Source organism: Triplophysa dalaica, chromosome 14 (genome assembly GCF_015846415.1).
Source record: "Triplophysa dalaica isolate WHDGS20190420 chromosome 14, ASM1584641v1, whole genome shotgun sequence".
NCBI lineage: Eukaryota > Metazoa > Chordata > Actinopteri > Cypriniformes > Nemacheilidae > Triplophysa > Triplophysa dalaica.
The window spans coordinates 5,566,116-5,590,469 of NC_079555.1; the positions used below are offsets into that span (position 1 = coordinate 5,566,116).

At 39.0% G+C, this 24,354-nt stretch overlaps 1 protein-coding gene across 1 annotated transcript in view; it reads left to right on the forward strand.

Moving 5' to 3' along the window:
- The window catches only part of cdh13 (cadherin 13, H-cadherin (heart)), a 255,361-nt gene that overhangs the window by 119,851 nt on the left and 111,156 nt on the right, over positions 1-24,354 (forward strand). Inside the window, exons 5-6 of the mRNA XM_056766740.1 lie at positions 2,834-2,986; positions 23,823-23,967. Coding sequence (XP_056622718.1) covers positions 2,834-2,986; positions 23,823-23,967 — 298 coding nt within the window. The remainder of the gene's footprint in view (positions 1-2,833; positions 2,987-23,822; positions 23,968-24,354) is intronic.

Consider the following 24,354-nt stretch of genomic DNA (forward strand, 5'->3'; position numbering starts at 1 on the left):
ATTACTGGATTCAAGAATAATGTTCAAAGTCTGTCCATAATCATCCAACCATTTCTTGACTCTTTCCATCAGTCCCCCATCTCCTTGTTTTGTCTATTTCATCACACACTTTCCCCTTTCACTCGTCTACTGTTTTCAAATACTGTCATCCATCTGGTCTCGTGAATGACCCTCCTCGAATTTCTTCCATTCATGCCGTTTCTCTTCCCTCTCCCACCATAGGACACGTAACACCTTTAATAAAGAACCTCGAGCATAGAGAGAAGAGTTGATGTTTTATTGTTCTAGCTAGCAGATTGATAGTGTAGATGCTTTCCTTTGGCTCAGCCGTTAGAGAATGGCGTTAGCAGTGACCAAGGTCATGGGTTCGATCCCAGGGGATTGCACGTAGTCAGAAACAAATGTATTGTCAATGCAATGTACGTCGCTTTTTATAAAAGCGTCTGCCAAATGCATAATTGTTAAATGTTAATGTGTGCATCGTAAAACTGAAGGAATACAAGCTCCATAGCAACCACTTATAATACAACCTCCGAGTTCTTCGCACAGGGACAGGAGGAACTGTGTGGGATGAAAAATGATGTTATCCATGCTTGATGGAATGGGTTTTTCTCGGATATTTGGATCTCGTTCCCCAGAGTTCATGAAAGAGGAGTCCATTATGACCGTCTTACAGGTCTCCCTTCTTTCTGGCTGATCATGCATAAATATAAACAATTACTTAGAGAGAAATGAATTATGTCAGGGTAATATTCTTTTTTATTGCTCAATAATGGAGATGTTTGAAGTTAGTGGTTTTGTGAGCTCTGCTGAAAATTTCAGCATAGGGGGGTAACAGGGTTTTAAGAAGTGGTAGTTGTTTATTTTTGTTTCTGTGTGGACGATTTGCTTTTTCCAATGTAGGAGATACAGGTTCTTTAAAACTACCAATATGTCAAGATACTGTATGCATCCTCTATTTCTGTGTGTGTGTACAGCATACTAATAAAAAGTACCTTCAATCCACTGTGTTTCTATTGGTAAACGCATCTTCTACACACTCAACAATAAAGGTGCTTAAAAGGTTTTTCACAGTGATGGCTTGAAGAAACACTTTTGGTTCCACGAAGAACTTTGCAGTCTCTTTCGTACCACCATTTTTTTGCCACAAAGAACCTTTTGTGAAACAGAACAGATGTTCTTTGGATGTTAAAGCTTCTTTATTGAACCATTTAAACAAAAAGGTTCTTCTATGGCATCGTGAAGCACCTTTATTTCTAAAAGTGCAGATGCATAGCAATGCAGACTATTATGCAAATTTGTCATATGGTGTAATAATATATAACAATGTAATGTTAACTGTTATTTTCTCAAATTTGCTATGTCACACCATAGGATACATGTACGATTTATTCGTCACCCATACACTGTCTATATTTATACTTATGCATTTGGTGGTTGCTTTTATCCAAAGTGGCTTACAGTGCATTACAAAGTCTGAATTTTTTATTAGTATGTGTGTCGTCTTGGGATTCAACCCATATACAGTTCATGCTGTATATTCGTGTGTGCTTGTTGTCTGTCTCCATAGCTGCCTTGTGTTGTTTTCCTGATCCTGTCTAGTCGTTTACAGTTACAACCCACCCGTCCACTCAACAGGACAGCCCCTATTGTGCAATAAAATTTAGCAATTTCACAGCTGTTTGCCGGCCACCAGGATTTGAAGATTTCTTGCTGAAACTTCCATTTGTGTTCCTCGGAGTCTTAGCAGCCCCCGCTCGGTGCATTTGTCAGAATATTAATGTTCCCTGAGTTAACAGAGCCTGTAATTATAAAGGAGAAGAAACAGTATTAGCGTATGATCTGGCAGAAAGGATCTGTTCGGGAAAGATAAATAAAGCTAACAGGGGCTTTTTTCGCGTAGACAATTACTTTGCTTGGATTCATTTTCTAAATGGGATATTTCGTCTTAAGCTTAATTATAAGATATGGGGGAGTTCAAGGTGGGCAGCCTCTGTGATACAATGCAATGCTTTTGAATTTATTGCATTTGATAAAAATAACTTTAAGAGAGACTATTTTACACAAAAGAAGTGCTTAAAAGGGCTGTTATTGTGTCATTAGATAACTGCTGTTAAGCCTTCATTAGCTGTTAAGTTACAACCATCTAATTTGCACAAAAATATCGTTTACACAAAGCCAAATTAACCGCAGGTGGTAGTTCTGGTCACACTCCCTGGAAACAAACATTGCTTTGAATATACACAAATAGATCTAATTTACACTGCAAACATAATTACATAATTTGAAGAGTGTTGTGATACCCGGGATTTCTCGCCATATGTTCTTCATCAAGCCAGCAAGGACATCAAGGATCACAAAGCAATTCGGAATTTACATGTGCTTAAAATGTGAGATCAAAAAATGTTTTTGCACATGTGCATGTTAACATTCACACTGTCTTTCAAAGAAATTTGGAAAAACATTGGTAATCAAACAAAAATGAAACCCATTGACTTCCATTGTATGAACACACAAGCACTCGAAATTTAAAAAATCCACATAAGATACAAGATGGGTTGTGCATGTTAACATTCACACTTAACCACGGTTGCTTGTGCTTGTATGTGTGATTAATGGCACTTCTTTCCTTGATTCTAACTTGCTACACTTGGATGGGACTCGCTGGACTTTGGTGTGTTTATCCAGTCGCATGTGAGTACTGCTTAGAAACCGGAAGGAAACATCTGCATGCGATGATGTCATCAGTGTATAATAATGTATATATGCTAGAATGGATAGATTGATAGATGTTTTATTTCCTGATTGGTATTGTTTCATACATATAATGTAGGTGATCTCATCTGACATGAAGGCAGACCACATCTTTCGTCTGACTGGAAAGGGGGCGGATCAGGACCCAAAGGCCGTGTTCAGCATCAACCGACTGACAGGAGAGGTGGCGGTTAGCCGAGCCTTGGACCGAGAGGCCATCGCGTATTATCATGTGAGTGTTCTTGTGGAACAAAGTGTATCAATACTTAATGATTCTGTTAGCTACCGTGTTTTTGAGTGAGTTTTGTGTTTCAGTGAGCGAGAAAAGTCATTTAAAGGGACAGTTCACCCATAAATTCAGTCATAATTTACTTTCTGTATTTTTATATTAATGTTTTTTTCCCCCTATGGAATAGAAATAAATATATTAATGTAAAAAATTAAAGGGATAGTTCACCCAAAAATGAAAATTATGTCATCATTTACTCACTATTTGAAATCTGCGTGACTTCTGCAAAACACGCAAACATTTTTTTTGAAGAATGTTGGTAACCAAACAATGCACTACCCAATTCATGTCTATTGTATGGTAACAAAACCAATGCAAGTTAATGGACAAGTGCCATATGTTGCTTTCCAACATTCTTCAAAATATCTTCTTTTGTGTCTTGTAGAAGAAAGAAAGAACCTCAGTAAGGTTTGACTTTTTGTGAGCAGGCGAAGACAGAATTTTTACTTTTGGGTCAACTATCCCTTTAAACATTTTTTAAGAGAACAGATTTTTTTATCATAGAGGTTTGGAACATCATTAAGTATTGATGCGGCTGTAAATAATGACCAGATTTTCATTTTTGGGTGAACTATTTCTTTTATGACCTCAAGGTGACTACTTCAGGTTTATTCAAGTCATATTAGAAAGTCGCACGACAAACCGAACGTCCCTAATCGAAAAGAAAATATGTTTTTGCTTCACCTCATGCATCAGGACAATTAATAGCTGTAATGACTCGTATCTCCTTGGCAGCCAGCGAGAGCCTCAGTGAAGAAAAGCCGACTGGCGTTCAGAATGTCGAACTGCAGTTAGAGGAGGCAGTTTTTCTACACCCCTCGTGTGTGATCAATGATGCAGCTGTCAGCTGGCTTGTCAGACTTAGTCGGCGCGCAGATAATGTGTGTTGAGTTTGTGTGTATGAACGTTACTCTTCCTACACTTCTGTTTCTTGTGAAGACTGACAGTGACTTCGTTGCTAGAAAATCCATCATAAAGGGATTGTTCACCCAAACATGATTTTTTTCAACATTTACTTGCCCACATATCATTCCAAACCAAAAGACAAAATAAGAAATTTGGAAGAACACTGGTAACCTTACAACAACGAACCCCATTGACTTCCAATGTATGGACACAAAAGCACTCAAAATATATTTTGTTTTCCACACAAGAAACAAGACATGATGGGTTTCCAGAATTTTTACTCTGGGTGAACTATTCCTTTAAGATGGAAAGCTGTAGTTTGAAAAATGCAAGCTGGTTTGTCCAGGCTGGTTATTAGTTGGTCAATATTCAGAAAACCAACTCGTCCAGCTGACGTTGGTATGACCAGCTGGTCCAAGACGGTCTAGCTGCTAGAAACATGCTACCATGCTTCAAAGTTTATCTGAGAGAGCTAAAGCTGGATTTTCCAGCAGGGTTTCTTTGTGTTATCTATCAGATTGGTTGTGATATCTTTGCAGAAGTGAAAGAAAAACTGAAAACGGATTTCAATATGCAGAACCTTGCCAACAGAGAAGACCACCCCATGGCAACTCCAGATAACAAGTTAGACAATGCGAGTTCTTTGATTTGTTTGCTCCGTTGAGCAAGCTGGTGCTTTGATTCAAGAATTCAAGAGATCTTGTTCTCATTCACTTTGTGTCTTTTGTCGTTTCGCTGATAAAGCGGGTTTACCTGGTTTTTCCATCCCCCTGTAGAGAAGAACTAAAGCAACGCTGCTTAGTTTGATATCCACCTGTCTGGCTAGGAAAAGCTTCAATAAAAAGTTACGCCGTCTCCGTTTTATTCCACTCCACTGGTGTGCTCAGATAAAATGTGCTTAGGAGCGTTTTGAACAATCTCTGTCAGCCTGTCGCCTTTGGCTTGTCTTTTCAATAAAAAAACGAGATTTTTTGTAAAATGATATAATTTTTCATATTATTGCTTTTTCTGGAGCACAAGTTATCCTTCCTCAGGGCGCCGTATGTTTGGTAAGTCAGGTGAGGACGCTTACGCTCGGTCAGGTAGTTGCGGTAAAGCGGGCGTGTGCTTTGGAGAAGGGGGGTATTCGCAGGTAGACAGAGCCCAGTCAGGATCAAAGCCCTTACTCGATGGAGCACTTGACATTTACATCTCTTCATCTCCGTTTCTCTCACATCCAGACAGCCCGCAATCTCAAAAGCGACCGGCAACGCGTGCACAACAAAGTCTGGCATTTTAAAGCACTAATACTCAAACACTGTGTTGATGAAGGAATGATGCTAACCACAGATGTTTTTACATCTGTGGGATGTGTCTTTTGAGAAATACTACTTACTGTCTCTCTCTCCGACTCTCTCTGTCAGTCGCTCTCAAGGTGTCTCTTTAGTTATAGTTTGTCTGTTTTGTTTGTTCTAATATATTATTCCTTCTATTTCTGATCACATAAACATAGTGTCCGTTTTTATCTTTGTAATTCCAGATAATAATATATTCAAATAGGGTTTGGGTTAGAACCATACTTAAAAATTATAGAATTATTAAAAATGTACATGTATATATATACATACACAAACATGTACACACACATATATACATGCTTTATAATATATACAGTACATATACATATAATTTAATGTTTTATTTTATTTTTTTAATGTACGGTAGTATATAGTTTATTTTGTAGCAACAGTTAGGCCTATTTTATATTGTTATTTTATTATTTTTATATATATATATATATTTTTTTTTATATCTTGTATTATCTATATTATATTATATGTTAAAATGGATTTTCTTCTTTACTCATTTTCTCCACTCACGCTGGGACAGGATCTGGGAAGCAGGCATGTCAGTATTGTAATAACCCGCTAGCCCTCCTGCTATGGCTGAGAGCCTTATAGCCCCTGTCCTCTAATGGCATGTTGTTTTCAGCCCCCCTCTCTCTAATCACACAGATGGGCTTGTTCTCTGCTCTCATCTCAGCCAACTCACACACACACACACACACACACTCTTATACGCTGTAACACCACCGTGCCGCCACACTTCACCCAATTCCGTGCCACACTGGTGGGAATAACCGCATTTTCCTGCTGATCCCTCTGCAGCACATCAGGAGTAATTACACCACAGCTAATTCCAACCAGTCTCACATGAGGAGTAATCACAGGCGTACGCCATCCAGTGTGGCCCAGTACGGCACATACGGTGAGGGGAGGAAGGAAACCAGGCCAGGGTGTTCGCAGGCGATATTGCATCGCCTCTGTGTGTATCTCAGCCTCGGCTCTGCGGGAATCGAGCCTCACAGCGGTTTCTGAAAGCAAGTTTTTACACTTTGCTGTTTTATTCCTCACATTTGCCGGATGTGTGGGTTCATTTGACTAGAGTTTCTTTCCTTTTTTGGTAGAAAATGTGATGCGTTCACATGCAGGAAGTGTAAGGGTGGTTGCCAGAGTGTAGAGGTATGATTGCCAAGGTGTTGGTGTTTTTGTTTGTTTTGGGTGGTTTGCAAGAGGTCTCCGGTTGGTGCCGGGATGTTGCTGAGTGGTGTTTATCTGTTCAAATGGTTTAAGTGAGATCGTAATGGTTTTAATTTTATTTTAGTGTGTCAGATGTACAAGATGGTTGTCAGGGGGTTGCTGAGTGGTTGTTAAGCTGTTCAAATGGTTTTAGTGACTAAGAAGGTGTACAGAGTGGTTGGCAGAATGTTTCAGTATGGTTTCTGAGATGTTGTGGTTGTTTTAGTTTGTGTTGTGGTTGCTAGGGGCGTCTATGTGGTGGCCGGGGTGTAGTTATTTGGTTGTTTTGGTTATCTAAGTGGTTTAAGTGAAATTGTAGTGAGTAAGGAGGTGTACAGGGTGGTTGTCAAAACGTTGCTATGAGGTTGTTAAGGTGTTTAGAGGGATCTTAGCAAGATGCTAGTGAGTAGGGAGGTTTTCTGGGTGGTTGCTAGGGACTTGTTAACATGCTTTTCAGAAGAGGGAACTTGTTTTTGTCATGATTCCGTTTACTCTTGGTCTTGCGGCGGAGTCATGGCATGGCCTTAGGTTTTGTGTGGAGGGAGAGATAGTGAACCCATTGGCTTTCCGTATTCTCTCTCCGGTCCGCGTCTTTGTTCCCGCCATCTCGTTTCTTCGTTACCTTCCCATCAGTGTGTCATCCCCTACTACTGCTCCCTTGTCAATTATCCTTTGTTAGTCTCCCCTATATAATGCCAAACCTGGTCTTGTTGTTTCTGGGTTTTGTTTTGTTCCTGTTTTGTCATAAATAAGCTGTCTGGTTAAAACCCCTTAATTCCCCGCTGCCTCCAATTGGGTTCTTCCCCAGTATTTCATGACAGTTTTATCGTGCTCCCGGTGAAATAAAACATAAGTTTGTTATGCCACAATTGAATGTACATAGTTAGAGGTTTGTTCAAATTCTTTGTACATGAGCAAAAGAAGCAGTGCTTGCTGTAGCAAAAGGGCGGATGCATAAAACAGACGAAGAAGCAGGTGCCTGTAGACACACGCAGGCACATCAAAGGGGGGCTGACAAATAGAGACCACTGTTGCATCCCATATACGGATACTTATTCTCACATTGTAACAACTGACTGGAACTGTTTAATTTCCACTGTTTAAATTTACAACCCACAGATCCTACTTGCATAGCAGCAGGGGACCAGTAAACACACACACCAGTACACACTGTCTCACTGCTCACACTTCTCACTGGCTCATGCACACATATATGCAAACACACACACATTTGCACGTCCGCACACACACACACACGCAAATCCCCCAAGCAATTTTTTAGTTTTAGGAAGCGTAGCATTTTCCCAGACCGGCTAACTAACCGTGCAATTGACATCTTAGAAGCTCTTTCTCTGTGCCAGAGCCACAAAGTGACTCCTTAATTACGTTCCTCGGCCAGACTACAGCAAGACACAAGACCAGGATGAAAGCTCTATTATTTGAGTGATCTGAAATCAGGCCTCCGTGTCATGCCTTGCTAATTTCCTCAGAGGCTTGTTACCGCAAGGAAATCGTACAGAAAAAGGTTGAGCATGAAGGACCTGTGTTATGATCGCCACACGGGGTGGTTGGTTCCCTCAACAGTTCGTAAAAGGAGGATGAAAAGATTTTGTTGTATGATGAGATTGATGTGCTAGATTTTATATAAATTTTCATAGAAAAAAAATCAATTGTAAAGTTAAACAGCGTTATTAGAAATGTTGCATAATGTTTATATAACAGATTTTTAAAAAAAAAGAAAATCGTGTTTGGAGTGATGTGAGAATGAGCAGACGACTTTTAAGTGAAGTGTCATTTTTAAGAACATCTTGTTCATCTAACCACGTTCTCGGATACATTTCTCACTGTCACTGTCATGATAAAAACTAGTCGCGTAGAGACACCTAGGCGTGCAGTAAAATAAAGAGCCGAAACCCATCCATCCATTAACACAGAACATATGGATGATGTTTTTCCCGTGTCGCCGCAGCCATATGACAGCATCGCTCCATTGGTTTCAGAATAGTCTGTTGATGACGAAGTCAGGAGTGTTTTGGTGCTTTGTCTCAGGGGAGAGAGACTCTCTCCACACCCACAGCAGGTTGGCACAGAGAGATTTTGATGAAATGGGTGTCTTCTTTGATTGTACTAGTACTCATGCTCACCGGAGGGGCACGCTTACTTACCGCTGGCACAGAGACGTTCTCTGGTCCACCGTAGGGCGGTAATGGAACTGGCTTGTCCAACAGCTGTTTGTTTGCCATCGGCCTGACACACTTCTTGAACCTGAGGGCGCTGGCACGCTGCGTTTAACAGTGGGGGAACTTCAGCATCTGTGTGTGAATCTTTTCTTTTTTGCACGTTTATTTGTACGTGGGTGCATGCCATCTGGCCTCGATGGAAATGCTGATATTTATACAATCCTAATTGTGTAAAGAGCTCTGAGTGCCATCAGGAATGTTTTTTATGGGGACAATTTACCCAATAATGAAAATTATGTAATTATTTATTGAACCATATTTTAAAGGTTGAAAATGGGTTTTTGGGAGAGAATATTCATCCTTTTCTTAGTGTTTATTTTATGTCATCACTATTCTACTGGTGGATGAAATAATGATGACATAACAACAAAATAACAATAAAAATCATTTTTACGGTAGCCAAGTTCTTTTTTAAATACAGGTAAATGCCACAATTTTTATTTTTGGGTGAATTACTCCTTTAAAAAAGTGAATGAGAGCACAAGAGATATCTGGGCATGGAAACCAATGAGCTAACCATCTGTGCCAGTGTTCAGCTTCTACATGCGTGCCAGTTTGAGGATTTGAACCATTTGTCTCCTACATCTGTCACATCTCACAAAAACGCTTATTACTGAGCACAGAAGCAGGAATGACTATTAGGTCAGCTGGCCTAAGGTCATATTCCATTGTTACATCACTTAGTGCTCTCATTATGTGTGGCCCCAAAACTAATTACTGCCGTTATTTCCCAGCTAACAGTTATGAGCCCTGTAGTGGTGTACGCTAAGACTGCCTTTCAATTCTGAGCGTCGGGAAGGACACTTTGGTCCAGTGCCCGCTGTGGTTCCTCAATCAGGCCCACCATTCACATCACAATAATGACCTTCACACCGTTTCCAAAAGTGTGGCGTGACTGTGTATCAGATCGGATTGTGCCCTGATACTTAAAACCAGGCCAATAGTCGTGTTTAATGGTACCCACCGGTATTGCTGTCTAATCAACCCCCCCCCTTACAGCACCAATCACCACAGCTGAGATGAAACATTAAACATTTAATGTGAGATTAAAATCTCCATTAGTCTGAAGAGTGCTAAAAATGCCGCGGGAAGTGCTCAAGTTTCCAGGTTTTACCGTGTCTGTAGTATCATGAAGGTCAGAGCTGATCAATATATGCATATCAACAAATAAGTGATGTAAAGGCAGTGCTATGTGGATTCTATGCAAACTGAAGACTAACTTGATATTTGTACTACATGCTTAAAGTGTAATGATTTTTATCATTTTTATATGAAAGCTGCAGTTAGCAACTTTTGTCTCTCTATCGCCATCTCTTTTTAAAATATAAAATCGCAGCTATGGTCACTTTAACTCAAGCTGACATGTCTTGTCAAATCATAACTCACAGCTCAGCTTAGTGTATAGTTCATTATTATAAACTTAAAATGAAAATTCTGTCATTATTGATCCGTTTGATTTTCTTTCATCTGCAGAACACAGATGAATATATTTTGAAGAATGTTGGTAACCGTAACAACCGATTCACTTCTATTGGTAACGATTCACTTCTATTGTACGACATAAAACCAATGCCAGTGAATATATACAGCCGTGGTTCGGTTACCAACATTCTGTTACATTTTTGTTCTGCAGAAGAAAGTAAGTCATACAGGTTTAAAATGGCGAGTAAATAAAGACAAATTTGTCATAATTTGGGTGAACTATCCCTTTAAGGAAACTGTTTTGAATTTGAACACTAATTTTTATATACTTTAAATACTTTTATATAGGCCCTTATATGTTTTATTCACTATACATTAATTTACTAAAAGTAGTTAACTATAAAAATGTACTTATAGATTGCAGCTCCTAACTACGTTTCTTGTTCTATTCTGGGTTAATTCATCCCAAAACACTGACATTCAATTTTTAGTGCAGATAATTTTATCCCTAAGTGTGCTACAGTATTTATTTTGTTAACTTTATACTTAGATCAAATTGTGAAAGGGAACTACTACATTTCAAAATCAGACTTTGTCTATTTAATATTTGGGCATCAAATTAAAAAAATATTCAGCAAATTTTACTGAATAGTTAATTTTTCTTCACAGGCACTTGAAAAATGAAATCTAGTTGAGTATAGCAACCTTGCATTAATTTTCTACTCAAATTTGTTTTCCAAAGCTGTTATCAGCTTGCGGTTTTCAAACGGTTTCATCAAATCACGTTAAACAACCATCCAATCAGAACTAGTGATCCTTGAATGTTACATTAAACATTCCTGATGTAATGTCCCACATGTGAGCTTTCATTCAGAGAGTGGCTTCATAAACTGAGTTCAGCACATTTGCTGCATCTGCTCTTATCTGCCAGAGGAGATGGAAGCCTCCCCGGGTCTGACCAGTGGTTGAGGGCTTTATTTTTATGGTTTAACGATGATGGATCCCTGCAAGGTCACTCTGTAAATTGGCATATTGACCACAGTGATTGTGAGGACCAAATCAATATGGACTGAAGTGCTGAGCACATGCAGCAGGTATTTATGAAGTTGACAGTTGTGTCAAGATATCTTGATAATAAATATTAATAATTCACATAATACCTGTAATGAAATGTCTTTCTGTCGGTTTGTCATCCATCTGTCCTTCCACATTGAGGTAGTTGACAAATATACTGTACATGTGTCCTCCTATGGTGTGATAGCAAAACAAACTGTTAATAATATATTATTTGATATCATTTATATTTATAATTTTAAATAGCATAAGAGAGATTTATCTTCGTTGTTAGTCTTTTCCAAATTTGTGTCCCTTGACGACAAAACCTTATGGGTCAATTTTCCGAAATTGAGATTTTTACATCACCTGAAAGCTGAATAAACTGAGATACAGCTGTTTAAAACTCAGGAATCTAGAAAATCTAAACATTGAGAAAATTGCCTTTGAAGTTGTTCTGGTGGCACTGTGGCAGCCCACCCAACTCACAAAAATAAAGTTTTTATACATTTCGGGTAGGAAATTCACCAAATATCTTTATAGAACATGATCTTTACTTAATATCTTAATGATTTTTATTAGTTGTCATTAATACAAAATATGTTGTTCAAATACTGAAACGTCCCTTTAATGCTCCTTAAGGTTCCTTTTCCTACTTTTAAATCTGAGATGTGTCCATTGAACAGCATGATGGATCCTCTCCTGAAATTAGAGATTCATGATGTCATTTATTGGGTTCTTATGGAAGTAATGATTGGTGAGTAAGAGAGTTGAGAAGTAGGCGAGAGAAGAGATGAGTGTCTCTAGACGGCTCTTCTGTAGATGGTAAATCTTAAGATGTCTCTCCAGGGGTAGGAGCTCATGTCTGAAGTATCTCTCTGGAGACTTGAGTCTCTGCACATAGACATACTTACACCTGAGAGCCCATCTTGGCTGACAACAGGCCACATACAAACCCCACACAGACATAGAGCTTTTAATATTTTCACAATTACAAATGTCCCCACAATTTTTGTTGAATGACTAATAACTATGTGTGAAAAAAGAAGACATTTGTATACGCTGTGAAGTTGTTCTGGCAGATGCATTGCACCTCTTTTCTGTATATTTCTTCAAGTGTGTTTCTTTATTTCTTTAGATTTTCCAAAAAAGTTGGTTCTGTCAGGGTATAAGTCCATAACTACAAGTGCATCCGATATTAAAATGTGCTGTTAAGTTATGTTTTACAATGATTTCTTATCTATGGGCATTCTTCAGCATCCTGCTTGTTCAGCTTGCGGATAAAGGGTGTTACTCTCTGAGGATTTCCGATTAATCCGAGCGTCAGGTGGAGGGCTCAGCGGGGAAAAAGTTTGATTACGCCGCAAAAGGCAGCGGTGATGTGCGCCCGTGCGAGAAGAATAACCGGACAGTTGTCCACTTCATTTACGACTGGCTTTGGAGATATGTCCAGAGACAGGTGATGTTCCTCTCCGATTCTCATTCCTCTTTTCTGCTTGGCTGGGCAGTAATTTACTGGGCATTGGTAAGCAAGTCACGCTGTCCTGCACACAGGAAAACTGTCAGTTTTATTTTTGCCTTATTTTCCTCTCTGAAGAAAACACCTTTTTTCGTCCGTTCAAATAAAATTCGATATGTATCTGCACACGTTCATAAATTTTATATGATGCAAACAGTGGTTTGGGTTTTACACTAAAGTTCACTTTGTCTAATAAAGGGGATAGTTCACCTTAAAATGAAACATCTGTCATCATTTACTCACCCTGTTGTCATTAAACCTGAATGATTTTCTTTCTTTCTTCTGCACAGCACAAAAATGATATTTTGAAGAATGTTGGTACCCACTTGTATTGGATTTGTGTCTATACAATAGAGGTGAATGGGTACCACCGTTGTTCAGTTAACAACATTCTTCAAAATATCTTTTGTGTTTGCAGAGGAAGAAAGTCACACAGGTTTGAAATGACAATAGGGTGAGTAAAGGACGACAGAAGTTTCATTTTTGGGTGAACTATCCCTTTAATAAAGCACCTTATTGAAGGTTTTTAAGGGTTAGCAAATCGTGATAGTTTCAATGAGCTCTTGCTGTTTGTATTGTATGTGACGCTTGTAGCAGACAGTCAATGAACGGACTGGGGGCAACCTGTGGGTGTGTTAGATTACGTCGTATTCTTTCTTGGGGTAAGAACGTTCTGATAAAGAAATCTCGCTCTGTTTCTGCTGTGCTTGCATCTGTTACGGTACATAAGTCCCTATCAGGGGAGCCATTCCATAAATGAAGATGTATTAATGCACGTTACCAGTTCGAATTGTTTTGTCGTGCCTATCTTTAAAAGTGGAGAAAAACCGCCACTCCTCCCTCCTGCTTGGCCTCCAGGTCTCCAAATGAGTTGTGTTATTGGAAAAGAGAACCGCTGTTCACAAGTCAAGGGATTCCAGGGTGAGATCTGAGGCGGTCTTTAAGGGGATTTCGGGCGACGGCAGACACTACACAAACGTGAATGAATTATGTCTTTAGAGAGGTTAGGCCCATTCCTCCGGTATGCAGCACCTGCCAAAGCCCAGGTGACTTTTTGCTGCGCATTTCAGCAAGCAATTATTTTTATCCTGCTGCGGCTATAAAGGAACTCCACTGCTATTATTATCTCTCACTATTTCTTCTTGTTTTCCATCACTTTTTTTCTATACTTTTCCATCTAAATTCTCACAGTTAATACCTACACACATCAGTATTTTTTATTTGAATGCTTATTTTTTATCCTTATATGCACCTCACTTGCATTTCACTGTAACCTTAAAAAATAACCTGTTAATAATTTCAAGGGCAGTGTTTGTGGGGAAAGCTAATGTTTCGCTCTGGCTCAGTGATTACATGCTCTGCATAAATATTCATGAAGATTAATGAGGCTTTTAAAATACAGTAAGTAATTTCATCAATAAGTATTCAATCATGATGCTTTTGGCATTCAAAAGATCCCTACAGAGAAAGTGCTTAGAAGAAAAGTGAGGTGATGTTTAAAGTCCCCGTGAACTGGAAGTTACAATCGTGTTTACTTCCCTATTCTGACACATTTCCGAGTGAAATGTGGGTGTGGCTTGAAGGTGAAGAGTTAACAGATGCTCCGCCCATGCCGTCTCACATATGTCATTTAAGATGGATATCACCACAGGACGGAAGTGCATTTTCTGATTTTAACTGAAGATTATGAGGACACATGAATTTTAAAAAGAGAAAGACCCACATTTGTAAACTATTTGCAATAAACGCTGCTATATTTCAAGATTTTTTATTTTCAATCATGGGGACTTTGAAAGTCCACTTTACTATCATGCTCAGACAGACTGGTTGATTTCTGGCTCAGGTATTGTTCGCGGCTCTTTAACCACAATACAAGATGTAATACAACCAGACATGATAGTATTCATGATTTCTTGTGCATCAGAAAACGTCCCGTCTGTCAGGATTTAGATGTTTCTTTATTAGAGGTGCTTCTCTAATGCACAAAATGAATAAACCTACAGTTACAGCCTTTGGCTCTTGCACTGTCTTTGTTGCAAAACAAGGCACATCGTCACTTCATAGTGCTGTGTGCATAGTGATAGTGCAACATGAATTTCACATTTTTGAGAGTTTTTATTGTCGTCGTTACTCTCGATACACATTTCTGTTTGCTGTTTGCTGTCCTCCCTGCTGTTCACTGTGAAAGGAGCGTCAGAAACGCACAAGAAATAAGTCTAGCACTCAGGGTAGTGAAGCTGCTCCTGGACGCCTCTTTGAAGTCCATGTAGACACGTGGCAGATGTGAACAGGAATTGTGGATTAGTGTTTTCCCACTGGAGTTCCTTGAAAAGATGTCTCAAGTCCACTTTACTTTAACACTTTGTGTACAACAAACAATATGTGCTGAGTGGGATAAAATGACATTATTATATTATTTATTTAACTGCGGGAGGCAGGAATGCTGACTTTATCAGACGGCTGTATCTGTTCTCCCTGGAGTCTTATCACCTTTCTTATAGACATTGACATGTTTTATATTTTAATGTATATCATTTGGAATCCATGAGCAATTGTTTATATTTTTACTAAAGGCTGAAATACACTACAAGACTTTTGCTCTGATTTCCCCCGATTTTTAGTCTGGACTTGTTGTATAAAGTCTTGCCAGTCTCCAAATTTGATCAGTTAGTGTGTTTCAATCTGATATTTTTCAAATGTCTGCAAGTGTATGATGTCTAGTTAAAAAAAATCTGTTTAGATTGTAAAAGTCTTGAAATGCATTCCAGCCATTAGTGTAAGCATATCTAAACTGAACTTTCCCAGTTTCATAGGCATATTGGAGGTTTTACCAAAAAAAGTAAGATGTTTAATGTAAGATGTTTATTTATATCTTCTGCTTTAGTGTGTTAGTAGAAAATATCAATCGATACAGTCTTGAATTACACGAAGGGACAAAGAAAGCCTAAATAATAGAGAAAGCTTTGTCCTGTTTGAAGAACTTTTTGCATTCTGCACTCAGAGGACCCAGTGTCTCAGAGGAGATAGGTAAATCTCCTGAGGATTGAACTCAAGACCCCTTCATTCACCTTCTCTTTTAAATGAAAAATCGAAACACCACATTCAGCTGTTTTTAGGCACTAAGAAAGCAGATTTCATGAAGCTTCTATTCAGGGACGACATTGTCTCCTGGCTGTTAATGAATCCCTGCTAGTGATACAGCTGAGGTTTAAATATACCCATGATGCTATTGTAAGAAGCCATTTATTCAGAGGGAAATAGAGGAATGCATTGATTTGAGAGCAATGAATACATTAGAAAAGTGCACCAGGACAGAATATCGGTGAATATTATTTGACAATAATGTGATCTCATGGCTTTCCATGAGAATAATGTCTCATGGTCACTCGGAGAAAGTGATAAATTATTAAATTTTCAAACTGAATGCATTCAGGGTCAGGCAAGATTCCGAATTTAAGAATTGGCCTGCTCTTAATTCACGAGTTGGAATTTGAATCGAATTTGCCGCAACCCACAATATTGAATTTAAATTCATTCAATTTACAATCTTCTACCCCATTTCCTACCTTATTTCAAATTCAGTTCTTTGCACTCTCAATTAAGTTTCAATAAGCAGAGAAAATACTATTCAAATGTGCAGAAAAGAGCCTTTCTGACATGTTTTATTCACATTCACATTTATTTGAACTCAAATAAAGTCGCTCTCCTCTCATACACTCGTATGAACTAAGCGTTGCGGTGGACTGATATGAGCTGAAATATTTCCACAGGCACACCAGGATGACTGTCTCTCGCTGTGACCCTGTCGGGTAAATTTAGCCCGACCGGGAGGCTTTAACATGAACATAGAGCTTTGTAATCTGCTGAACCATGTCAATGGCAAAATGTCACGACGATGTTTAAAACTGACATAATGCACAACGCACAGCAGAGGGGAAAGATAAGAATAATTCATAGAGATGACAGGAGTGAGACACGTCAGTGTTTTTCATGTGTCTAATCTTTGAAACTGAAGTTTCTATCCTGAATGACTCGAGACGGAGCAGCAGAATCTGTGATCCCTGCACATCTGCTCTTTTCACACAAGACTTACGGTTCTTCCACACGAGGAAACTCAAGAACAATTAAATGCTTCAAGCTTGTGTCGCAGTGAAAAGTGCACTGTAATGATTTTCTAGTTTAGTCTGATAGTTCACACAAATTCTCATTTGCATCCAACCCCATTCACTTTTCCATTCATTTGAATATAAAGAGCTTGATCTGAATGTTCACGGAGGCTGCAGGAATCTAACCTTTTGCCTTTAGAATATAAACAGTGTAGCTGTGATATTTGTTAAATCCCAAACGTTAGATTTTTTTAAAAATATTTGTATCTAATAAAATAATTTACATTTATATAAACCAATGTACAATGCATTCAAGTCTTTCAGTTTGTGTTCCTAGGTACCAAAGTGTTTCTAGCACCTTTCTTTACAAGTTGAGCTGTTGGGAACATGAATTAACACCAATAATTCTGTCATTTTGCCTTTGTATAACTTTCTTAATGGCTTTGTAAATAATATATTTGACTTCTCTTTGTTTCATATTTATATGCACGTTTGGAAAACATTGCCTGTTAGTAAAGTGACTTATTTCCACGTCACCAATAAGATTGATAATCACAGCCAGAGTGAATTGTGTGTTTTAGGAATTGGGAAACAATATGCCTCTAATATGTAATTATTCATGTCAAGGTACTTAGCTGTTTACAAGGTGGCAACCTGTTATTCATATAATTGTTTTAGCAAAGCCAATAGTTGGATTACTGCTGCTTTTGTACACACAACTAATGAGCTTTAGTGTGATGAGTGTTGTACACATAGTTGTAAACATAATCACATTTCTCAGCTGCTTCATTGTGTCGTGAGTCAGTCACTGTTATTGTATGTACAAATTTGCCCCCTATGGCAGAATAATGGCCCCCTTGTGTGGGTTAGACAGCTGATCAAAACAATTTCTACTACTGTCACAGAATAATGTTACAGTTTGTTTAATACTAATAATAATAAATGAAGTAGTAAAAACAAAATACAGGTGAATACTCTTTGCATAATTGTTATGTTTCTGCTTCTCAATCGGTAGAGTTTCTAGCTTAACTGACTCTGCCAAATGCATGTAAAACTGGATGCATTATGTAACAAATGTGACATTTTTTGCATCCGTGACAGAACATGAGAAATGAGACTGGGAGAAAGATAACGTCACAAAGAACAAATGTGGACAGATGTGGTGTAAGCAAATGACACAGACTGACGTTAGCTTCATTCTAGCGTAACCGGCAGGCTACATGTCGACCACCAGATGCCCGAATCGTACCAGCGCAGGCAATGAGCGTGTTTTGGTAAACTGATGTGAATACACAGCAACTGCCCTTGTCAATTCACTGTCGTCCTCAGAATCTGATCTGAGTGATTTCAGCGTGTTGCCACAGTTTGTTTTGTACTGGATCACCAGGACACGCCGACTGCCCTGAGAAACCAAGGAGCTCTTGTTTGTCTCCTGTGTCTCTGTGTTCACAGGGGTCGAATGAACACCAGCAGGGTATAAGTGCACTTGACGGGGCTGTAAACATCCCTCAGATGCGAGTCAAAGAAAAGCAGGATAAAGGGAGAGAAAAAAAGAAAGGCGATCGGTTGAAAACAATAACAGCTGGAATGTTAAATAGTGCCATCTATGGCAGATGTCTTCGTGGGAAAAGATATCAGGATATCTTACCTAAACCTCCCCCTCCCCCTCGGGCCTTCCTAGCGCCTGTATAAATGATTGTATAGTTGATGCAATGTGTGCACACAATTCTTGACATGCTGAACGTATCCAGCCTGAGCTGCTGTTGTGTTGAGATTGTCTGTTTTACAGAAAATGAGCCACACTAGGGGGTCTGACTGGGTGTAATGATGTTGATTACCGCTGTAATGTGTATGCCGCTATAGTGTAATTTACAATGAGTTTTGTTTCGATATTTTTTGCATATAAAGTGCAAAAGTTAGTTTTTTGACAGCACACGCTGAGAAGATTTTTCATAAAGCTGTATTGTTTTGCTAAAATACATAAACATGACATTTTTGTTTTAATGTGATCTCTTATTTGAAAAGGATTTTTTTAAGCAAACATTTTTACAACATTGAAAAGAAACAACAGCACTTGTGTTTTTAGGAATATATTTTATTGTATTGTAGTCTAGTCTAGTAGTCTAGTCTAGTCTAGTCTAGTCTAGTCTAGTCTAGTCTTGTCGATAATACGCATTTAATTCCTATTAAAAACGGTCAATATTGGCTCTTGTGTTGTAGACTCATGATCTTGCTGGTCCGGGTCAGACAAAGTAACCGACCCGCTCCTCTGCAAGACACGTGAAAGTGATGGCATGTATTATTGGCAACAATTTCAGCACTTGGGTAATGTGAGGGCAGAGTGAGGAACTCCCCCGTTTCTGGCCACTCAGCTTAATGGATCATTCCTGATGGGCTCTTTTGTTAATGCAAAATGGCAAGTGCCATCATTGGTCATTTCCACTGAGGTGAGAAGGGAGGGGACACTCATAATCCGTTATCGGGTACAGAGTGATGGGCTGCTAATTTGAGCTCTTAATGTTCCAACTCAGAGCCAGAGAAGATGTGTAGTTGAGAGTTTTCAAAGAGAACAAAGGAGAGGATTTGGCCCTATCAGCATCATTTTTCAACACTTCACACTAACGTTTGGCACCGAAGAAGGGCTGTAAAGATCATTCTTAAAGGGACTCTTCACCCAAAAATCTAAACACTGTCATAGTTTACTCCTCCTCGAGTTGTTCCAAATCTGCATAAATGTCTTTGTTCTGATGAACACAGAGAAAGATGTTTGGAAGAATGCTTGTAACCAATCAGTTCTTGGTCTCCATTGACTACTATAGTATTTGATTTGATTTCTCTAGAATAAAAACAATTTTCTACCACAGCTATCTGTGGGGTAGCATGTACCCAGCAAACCTTAAAAGTGATCGTATAATCACAGACTTTTATGGATGCTGACAGCCAAGTTCATCGTAGTTTTTCAAGCGAGGTGAGATGAAAGATTGGTGGGATGTAGCCCCCCTAAATAGATCGTAGTGTATGAATGCCTGTCTACTGAAGAAGCAAAATGATGCTTCAGCGTTGTTTGCAGGTGCGCAAATAAAAATAACTGTGCTACAGGGGAGTGTTAGGACGCACAGTAGGGGACTTCCAAGCTCTTTGATGAGACAGTGATTTGCTGTGGGTTAACGTTCTTTCCGGGTCAATTTCTGAGGCACGTCGAGTAAGCAGTAACATATGTGTCCTGGGGTATTGCGCTCGCCGTGTTTGTGTTTTTTTGAGGCCCAGAGATGGAACACGCTGCGTGTTTCGCCTTTTTGCTTTTCGATGCGCGGCTCCCAGGGGCGTCCGGAACGCACGCAGTTGCGGCTACGCTAGGAGATGGGTGGAATGAATAAGTGATGTGGGCTTCGGGGAGCATCAGCTCGTAGGCAGAGAAGCGAGGCAGATGTTAGTGTCTTAGCCATCACCACACTCTCAGGCGGGCTCTTGTGAAACCTCACACTGTGAAAAGCAGATAAATCTTCCTTCTCTCCTCTTCTTCACGTGCGACACCTCCAGACGCGTGCCCACGCTGTCGTTTCCTTTCTCGTTTTCCCTTATTTTCCCTACATGACCCTCTCCTGTTTTATCTCCGCTGTTTTTTAGGCTGTGTACAGATTTTAAAATTTTCATTCTCTTTCTGTCACCTTGAGCACGGTTCAGCTGTTCTTCTGAGGGAGGTTTTCTGTTCCAGTCAGGCTAACAAGAACTGAGAAAATGGGATGGTGAGGAGGAGCAGAGTAGAAACATAACTTAACAGTCCAAGCACACTATTAGAGACCATTCAGTATTCATGTAGAACCCCGCAGGCACACAAGAGTTCAGCCGAGGGTACTCGCGGTGGGCTTGTTTCCTGGCAATATGTCAAAAAAGTTTTTTAAAACAAATGCTTCATCATTTTAATATACTCTAAAAGGTTTTAGTTGTTTAATTCAAGAAAAAGACATGAACATTTTGTTCAAACATTTGTACTCCCTAGAATAGTATCTAGTTCTTTACATGTGTTAATTATGCATTTGGCAGATGTTTTTATCCACATTGGACAACAAAAACTTTTCTACTTTTTTTAAATTGAGCTGTATAGGCTACATCACATGAAAGCTGGATAAATAGGCTTTCCATTAATGTATGGTTTGTTAGGATATGACAATATTTGGCAGGGAAACAATTATTTAAAGCTCTGGAATCTGAGGTTGCAAAAACAAAGATATTGAGAAAATCACATTTGAAGTTGTTAATCATAGAAACACAGTGTTGGCAGTGCTACTTAAGACTGGTTATGTGGTCCAGATTCACATTTTATCAGTCTGTGTTCTTTCATTGGAATCAAATGCATATGTATATGGATGATTTTCTACCCAATAAAATATTCAAGAGCTTGGAATAACTACAGTATACAGTACATAGAAATCACTTAACCAAACACCAAGAAATAATACATTTCAGTTGTTTTGGCTTGGTTTATGGCGTGTTTTGTCTTATGTTCAATACTATTAAAGTGAAAGTTCACCCAAAAATGAAAATTCTGTCATTATTTTCTCATTAACTTGTCACTCCAAATCTGTGGGTATGACTTTCTTTAGCAGTACACAAAAGAAACATTTTTGAAGAGTGTTTGTAACCAAACAACGCTGGTACCCATTTACTTCCATTGTATGGACAAAAACAATGCAGGTCGATGGGTAGCGCTGTTGTTCAGTTACTAAAATTCGATCCTTTTGACTACAATAATAGGACAAATTATTGTATAACTTTTTTGTTCTGCTGCACCCAAAATATTTTGAATTTAGGAATGCAATTGGTTCTGGGCCATATCTGACTACCATATTTTTTTTCTATTATGGTAGTCCAGTGGTTCCCAAAGTGGGGGTCGCGTTGTGGGGGGCTAGGGGGTCGCGAGATGATTTACAGAAACTTAATTAAAAAAAAAAATTGTATATGTTAAAAAAGGTAGTAATGATGCGAGTATAAATTTAGGATAATTTAAATAAACTGGAAATAAAACTTCCCGACCAATATGACTGGATAAGGTCACCGTTTAATGTAACCACGGCAAATAATCTGGCGTCAGATATGGAAGATGCGCTGATAGAACTGTTCGAGTTCTGGGTTTCTGTTGCGCTGGAATATCCACAGTCGTCGAAAGCCGCGTTGGATGTACTCATGCAATTTGGCTCAACGTATTTATGCGAATAGACATTCTCCGTGCTGACTTACATTAAGAATAAACACAGTTCACGGCTTAACGTGGAATATGATCTGCGGGTGGCGATCTGCTTTGCTCCGCGCACAGCGCCCATCCATCACATTAGGCGTTTTTTCTGAATACAAAGTTATTGTTGTATGCGTGTTACAGGCAGCTTGTTCGTATTCTGTCTTTAAGCATTTCACAGTTATGGGATGTATTTGTTTTTGTCCATAATTTGTTAATAAAATAGCTTGGCTTAGAGATTGTGTTCCTTTTTGTTTTAGCTCTGTCAGTATGTAACCAAATCGCAAATCCTTACAAGCTGTCGGAGGAAAACACAAAGAGGAGAAAGGAGGGGGAGGAGGGAGGGGGGTCGCGGGTCGTCAGCAGTCTAATATTGGGGGTCGTGGTCTGAAAAGTTTGGGAACCCCTGTGGTAGTCAATAAGGTCCTACAATTCTCACTAGTATTATTCCAAATATCTTTTTCTTTCTTGTCAAGCCGATGTAGATACTGCATGTTAATCTGTCCGTACTGCTCAATAACAGCACCACGGAGCCAAAAACCAATAGCAGTACAGTTTGATCATGTGGTATAGTCCTTTTTAAATGTGTGAGCCTGTTTCAGAGAACTATAATCAGTTCTTCCTATGTGTCTCTTCATCTCAACACCATTATAGCAGACAGTCTCAATCACAGACAAACACTCATCTCCACTCAGATCCCCCAATAATTGCTGACCATGGATAGCGAAGGTAGCCATTACCCATGAGGCCTAAAGACCCCATACTTTTCTTTTCTACCACTCCCTGTCTGTCTTTTTATCCATTTTCTATCTATCAGAAACAGTGGTGAGACACAGGATGCTGAGATTAGTCATATTTTATAATTTCACCACCGTGACGGTATTTTATGATACAATTACATTTGTTAGATTGTGTGTCTGTCCATCCTGGGTTGTTTCTTGAACTGTGGGTACTTTTATGACCCAGAGGATGATTTTTATTTAAAGCTTTTTAAAAATTCGGACTAAAAATAAAGTTTTAGAACGTTCTCACAAATGTTTTACCATTGTTTAACAATATTTTACCATATATTTAACTACTAAACTGTCAGACAAAATGGTCAAAAATGTAACCATGCCGTTGCTGGGATGATGCCCAGAGGTATTAATGTGCTAGTTGGGTACAGATATGTATACATTTGGTACCTCATGGAACTCTGAGGTACTAATATACACTTGTTAACTGACTGTTGTTAATAATTTTAGCAACTTAATTTGCCTTATGGATAGTTGGATGCATGGTTTTGGTGTTCTACCTGTTTTCCAGACCTTCTAAATTGAATTGCATTATGCGTGACATTGGGGGTATGCAGATTTATTTTTAACAACATTCAGACCAAGTTGATGTCTTTCTCACATCCAAAAACAGATTAAGAATTTACCTTTCATGTGGTGTATTTTCAACCACAATCAACAGTTTTGCCGCTCATAAGTTAAAGAAGTGTTAGTGAAGAACATGAGAAAGTAAACATGGTGTGAACAGAATATTTAAATTTTAAATAAAGTTGTGATTTAATCAAATTATGTAAATGGTTTCATTAAAAATCTCTTTCATGAAAAGATTTCTCATTCGCACCATTAAAAATGAAAATGTTTCCTGTGTTTCCTTTTGGTAAATTTTAAATAACTTTCCGAAATGGTGAAATGCTGAATCTTCTCTCCTCTATCTTTTTAGGTAACCCATATATTCTCTCTTTCCTACAGCTCCAAGTATCCACAACTGACCTCAGTGGGAAGTTGGTAGAGGGACCGGTGGACCTGGACGTGTCTGTTATTGACCAGAATGACAACAGACCGATCTTCAAGGAGCCACGTTACTCTGGGGAGGTTCTGGAGGGCTCGCCCACAGGTATGTTTCTCTGACCTATAGCTCTTTCTCTAACAGTGGTCATGTCCTGTGGTGGAATGAATGTGTCGAGGGAACTGATTACTGGAGGAAGAAAGTGGAGGAAAAAGTTGGCTGAGGGCCCTAAGGTCATTGTTAAAAGCAGTGACTGGAGAGATCATTTTGGTTCAGTTTGATGGGACACAGCTTGTGCGAGAAAAGGAATGTTAATATTGTTTGTTCTCTCTCTCTCTTGGCACAGTGCTTGTAACACTGTTGCTTATGCTTGCGGTTAGGGATTTGAATGAATCCAAAGCACATTGTTAAAGACCTCTCTTAGGAAAATTTAACTATGGTTTTATTAGAGTTCAAGTGTAGTAACTGTGTTTTTCTGGTGGTTCCCATTGTAGT